This window comes from Aristolochia californica, unplaced genomic scaffold, assembly GCF_029961685.1.
Source record: "Aristolochia californica isolate CCGP_79_NKW_82.1479 unplaced genomic scaffold, dmAriCali1.0.hap1 SCAF_1, whole genome shotgun sequence".
NCBI lineage: Eukaryota > Viridiplantae > Streptophyta > Magnoliopsida > Piperales > Aristolochiaceae > Aristolochia > Aristolochia californica.
The window spans coordinates 59,377,051-59,383,050 of NW_027181770.1; the positions used below are offsets into that span (position 1 = coordinate 59,377,051).

Here is a 6,000-nt window from a genome sequence, read left to right on the forward strand (position 1 = left end):
TAATATTCAATAAATTTTTATCTTATTCACAAGACCAGCATAGTTTAATCTTATCCTTACAATATTATCTTGAATTACTGCAAAGTTCAGTTGATCCACTAGTTCACAAATGGCTAGAAGTGGGTCCTCAACCCTAAAAAAATTGTTAGTGAGTAGAGAGTGCCAAGGGCTAAACCATAGGAAGTGAGACACATACTCACCTTCCTTTACATAGACAAATATATCAAACAAGAAGAAAGCAAATTCCCCTTCCACTCCCAAAGGTTAAAGCTACCAGAACTTTTTCTTTTAATGCTTTGTTTCTTTTTGTTTGTTATGCCTTTTACAAAAAACTCATTTCTAAGCTCCCAAGTAATGTCTGTAGCAGCCGCCACAATGCCCAGCATGAACCGTTAAATAAACCCCGCCAATATTTCTCTTCCACTTCCTTGGGCTTTGCATTTGAAAATTCTCTCACCCAGTTCGTAGATTTCAATCTCGCAATGGAAAACGGGTCGCCTTCCCCTCGCGCCGACGCTTTTCCGGCTGGCCTCCGTGTCCTCGTAGTCGATGATGATCCTACTTGGCTCAAAATTCTCGAAAAGATGCTCAAGAAATGCTCTTACGAAGGTGTGTCTCATCGATTACTGGCAGTTTTAGTTTCTTTCGTCATCTGAGTGCTGAGTTTGAATGGCTTCGATTCTTTTGCTTTTATCAAGTATCTTTTTTCCTGATATTGCAGTGACCACATGCTGTTTGGCGAGAGCTGCTCTGGACATGCTCCGTGAAAGAAAGGATAGATTTGATATTGTAGTTAGTGATGTTAACATGCCTGACATGGATGGTTTTAAGCTCCTGGAACAAGTTGGGCTTGAGATGGATCTACCTGTAATCAGTTAGTTCTCTAACCTTTTCCAAAAACTTTTTTCCTTAATTTTCTGCTAATTATTTCTGGTCCATCTTTTTCAATTATTTACTTTATCATACTGATAAGAGATTTTGTTGTTTCTTGCATAGTGATGTCTGTGGATGGGGAAACAAGTAGAGTGATGAGAGGAGTTCAACATGGAGCATGTGATTATCTCCTTAAACCTGTTAGGATGAAAGAACTTCGGAATATCTGGCAGCATGTTTTTAGGAGGAAAAGACATGAAGTAAAAGACTTGGAAAGTCATGAAAGCAATGAAGACGCTCATGCAGTGAGAAATGGAATAGAGGAAACTGATGATGGACTTTTACTGGTAGGAAGTGATACAAACAGCACAAGAAAACGGAAAGTTACAGAAAATGATGAACATGATGACCAAGACCTTAATGACCATGCTTCAGTTAAGAAGACTCGAGTAGTTTGGTCTGTTGATCTTCATCAAAAGTTTGTTAATGTTGTTAATCAGATTGGGTTTGATAGTAAGTGTCTCCCCTCTCTTATCCTTATCTCTAATATCCATATCAATAAGTATAAGAAAAATGAAATGAAAGACGACTGATATGGCTGGTGGGTGCGTCAAGTGTATCCAGGACATGGCATGCTGTTGCCTACTCTATGCATGGCATATTGGTCAGAAGCACAGCCCATCGACTCTCAACAGTGGCATTTTGGATAGGCCATGATCCAGTCTCTCTTCTAATATTTTTTATCATCTAATTAATTGAAGTAAAGTTCAAATAGGAACTGTGAAATGATCTGATGTTCGTTACTGTCCAATTGATGAGCCTCTGTTACTTTAGAGCATCACAGTTCAGTCCTTAATAGGTGGTTGCCTGTAATGCATCCACATGGGACAAGCATTAGATACTACTTTAATATGTCTCAACCAGGGTTTTCAGTATTGCTACAAGACAGCAGGAAATCGGATACATGTCCACTCATAGGGCTTGTCTGGAACACTATATTGGTCTGTATCAACCGATAGACACTATCAGCTTCCTTAAATCGCAGTATCTATCGCCAATGAAGAGCATATACTGGAAATTATCCAATCACACCCCATTTGAAATGCATTCTACACTTTCATATTTTTCAGTACTAAATCAGTATATGGTTCACACTGGGTAATTTCTTTTGGCAGAAGTGGGTCCTAAGAAAGTACTTGATTTGATGAATGTTCCTGGGCTAAGAAGAGAAAATGTTGCAAGCCACCTTCAGGTTAGTGAACTTGCGTATTTGGAACATAAAAACAAACACCATGAAATCCTTGTACTAGCAGACTTGGGGAAATGGTGTTGTTAAGACATGCATTCATGCATACATATTGACTTTTGTACCATAGAATGAAATATTCCTTGGGGAAGCCAACCATTATGCTGATTCTTATGCAGGAAATGGGGTTCTCCAAGACACTATTGTGGGAGACTAGGGCAAATTGCTCCTTTTTATATTTTATTTTCTTTACATTTGATTTTTCTCTTTCTATATATTTTGCTTTTTTATTTTGTTCCAACTTACCTCTTATCAACCTGGTGGCTTAACTTCCTTTCTTTCTTAACAAAATTTTAGCCATTTATAAAAAAAGTACTGTGCAAGTATGACACAGAACTCAAGATGTGGTCCAAATTTTTGGGTGAGGCCTCTGGCTCAATTAGTAAGAGACCTTGGGTTCAAGTCTCACTGGGGGAAAGGGTATAGTTTGCGTGTGTAATCAACATTTGGAAAAGAAAGAAAAATAAAAATATGAAGCTGTTGACCCATGGACTTTAAAGGAATGAAATCAATAAAAAAATTGGGTTTCTAGACCACAAAATTTTGCAAATTTGTTCTTAAATCTAGAAGCAGAGAAATTTATTTCGCTTTTAAATTAAAAATGTCAATTATACACTTTTGGAAGAAAGTATGACTCCCCATATTATAGTCATAAGCAAACCTATACTACCTGATAGTTTAGTTAGTTAGAGTTAAAACAATATGGGAACTATTCTAAAACAAAGCCAACTAAATTTCTCTTCCATGTCTATGTTTTTCTCAGACCTTCTTTATGGTTTACTGTGAGCCAACCAAATTAAACTGCCAGTTTCTGTACCTGGCTTGGGACTAGGCTATATTGCATCCCTTCTTGACTTGTTGTCCCTTCTAATGGTCTCGATTAAGGTTCAGATTAAAAAAATTAACTTGATTCTTCTTTTAACTAACTCACCAATCGTGCTGCTGTTTGTCTTAGTCTTTTTTTTCGTTTCCTTTTAATCTTAACTGGCCTGGAGCTGTAGTTTCAATCCTTTTATAGGTCTTGATGCTTCTCAGTATTTCTGGGAAGAGGTTTTTCTACTAGAATTAAATGCTTTCATATGTGGTCAGTGGTTGAGAGAAATGATTGAGATGTATAACAGAAAGAAGGAGAAAGCAAGGTTGTTTGAAGTTGACCTTAATTTTATGTTTCCAACCAATTAGTCTCTGTATTCTTATGTTTCCCACGTTATCCATTACTGAACCATTTTCTAACTAAAACTTGCTGGATACATACACTGACAAAATGAACCTCTTTCTATCTTGATTGGTGCAGAAATATCGCCTCTATTTGAGTAGGCTACAAAAGCAAAATGAACCGAATTCTTCTTTCTGTGGGATTAAGCATTCAGATTTCAATTCTAAGGATACCCCATCAAAGTTTGCCCTCCAGAGCTCAATCACTACACATCAAAATAACCCAATTAACAGCTTTGGATATTCTGAAAAGAAGACTTATGTTCAAGCTGTGGGAGTAGAAATTCCTGAAAATGACTTCAAGAGCATTGCATGTTTTTTGCCAGGAACAGAGGTAAAAAAATCTCTTCCTGGGGAAGCTGTGGATATTTCAGAGGTCAAAGACATTCCTCAAGTAAGAAAAGTTATGGAGCAAAATTCTGAATTTATGTCATTTTCTCAGACTTGGAGTGGTGAGGTTTCTGCCAGGCAAGATAATGATTATACACTTTTAGAAGAAGGCTACTCAAATATGCAAATGCCCAGTCAACCTTATAAAATTCAGGTTGATCACCAACAGAAGGGGGCACCATCAATTGATGCAAGAAATACTGGCAGAAGTAAGATGGATCTATCCACCAAACCCACATATACTGAGTGTGGAAGTGGACAAGTTAGAAATATATCCTTAAAAGCAGCCAATCTTGATTCTCTCTCCTTTCAAATTGAACCTGTTTCCATTAGCGGTGGGTTACAAGGTATCAAAGACGATGTGAATTGTCGACATGGCATTGGTGGTTGGGACTCGTATCAAGACTTCACACTTAGAAATGGACTTTTATTGGCTGCTCCTCATGAGGATTTGCAACTCTATTCACTTCATGGAAATGGTTACTTCGGGAGTTTTGGGGTCAACAACATGGAATTTCTTGACTACTGTGATTCGACTTCATTTACTGAACTTCCTAGTCAAATCTATGATGAACTGAGGTTGAATTTTGATTATCCTTGTGAAGTAGTGGAATACCCATTAGTAGATGAAAGTCTGTTTATTCTTTAGCCTATAACCATTCAACAATGTCCATGGTCAATGAAACAATGATGACGAAGGATCCAGCTGTTGCTATTCTTGTTTCCTAGGTTGGTCGACAGGAGGTGATCCATCTTCCCATAGTTGGTGAATCTACTGGAAGGGCTTTGCGTTGTGATATCTTTTTACTTATTTCAGACATACATATCCACAATGTAAAATAAAAAATATTGCTTTCTGAGTATAGCATATGATGTTACTATTTAGATACCCTTATGATATGCCCATGTAAAGCGTAAGTATACACTATAGGCATATGCACAAACACACTCGTAGTCCTACACAATATTGCATGACAAATATAGTTCGACCACATAATATCATGATGATTATATTTGGATCATGATTTTTTATCATCTTCTTATTGTACCTCTCCCTCTATTCTCAGTTCCTAGTGATTCCGTTTGCTGCATGAAGTGACTGTATTTACTTCTTCACCATGCTTTCTAGTTCAGAATTGGAGTGGAAATACAGTCACTATGAATTGACTTCAGTATGAAGCTACCTAAGGCAGAGGTTTGAGTTACATGTGTTCATCCATTTAATTCAGATGGGGCTTCAAAAAAATGACTCAAATTAGTCTAGGACCAAGCATATCAAGGCAGCACTAGCTATTTGGACTCCTAATGACAGTTTCCTGTTTAATTTTTTGTCTAGACTTTGTTGTTCTTTTCACCTTTTATGTCTTTTCTTTTTCAAATCATAGAATTTTACTTATAAGAATAAAAAGGAAAAAAAGGGACTCGTGCAACAACTTATAGATGGTTAGTGCAATATATCTAGTTGCTTCCTATTATGTCATGGTGAAGCTAGTGGAATTCAACATTTCCATGAGCTGACTGTAATTACTTATTCTCTGTGCTTTCAAATTCATAATTGGAACAGAAATTGGTTATGGGCTCCTGCATCACACTATCACAGTGCAGATGCTGAATGACACATGAATCTATCTATTACTTTAGCTGGAGTATAAAAAATGAATCAAATTAAAGCAGGAACAACCACATCCCTAAAGATCTTGCTATGCATACTTTATAAGCAGTCATTGCCACAAAATTAGGCTGGAGTATGTAGTTCAGATAAATCTGCCCAACTTTGCCTACCACATGATTTTTTCCATTTATCCTTGAGAAACAATGATTAAGGTTGAAAATAGGAAGAAAAGGGGAATAGAACAAGCTGTTTTGCATCTAATTGATTCTTAATCACCTTTATTCTGTAACTCCAGCTCATAAAACACACTTAAATAATTCCTCCCTTTCCCTCGTATTACAGCATTCCAGACCACTAAATAAACAAGCCTTACAAATATATAAATAAAACAGAGAATTAAACAGAGCTACCCCTAATTCTCAACAAGCCTGTTTGTGAATGCACTGAGAATGATTATTTTTTCAACTTTACTTTAGTCTATTTTCCCTTCTCTATCTTTCTCTCTTAAATATTAGGGATCATGTCTTTCAAGAAAAATATATTAGGTTTAATAGGCAACAACCTAAAGAAGGTTAGTGCAATATTGACTTAAGCCTGACTATAA

General features: G+C 36.7%; 1 protein-coding gene across 1 annotated transcript; it reads left to right on the top strand.

Annotated features, from left to right (window-relative positions):
• The first annotated feature begins 482 nt into the window (after positions 1 to 482).
• On the top strand, positions 483 to 4,601 carry LOC137963964 (two-component response regulator ORR26-like). The gene is made up of 5 exons (XM_068811195.1): positions 483 to 609; positions 722 to 874; positions 997 to 1,386; positions 2,049 to 2,125; positions 3,474 to 4,601. Exons 1-5 carry the CDS (start codon positions 483 to 485, stop codon positions 4,431 to 4,433), a joined length of 1,707 nt encoding a protein of 568 aa, XP_068667296.1. The 3' UTR covers positions 4,434 to 4,601.
• The last annotated feature ends 1,399 nt before the right edge of the window (positions 4,602 to 6,000 follow it).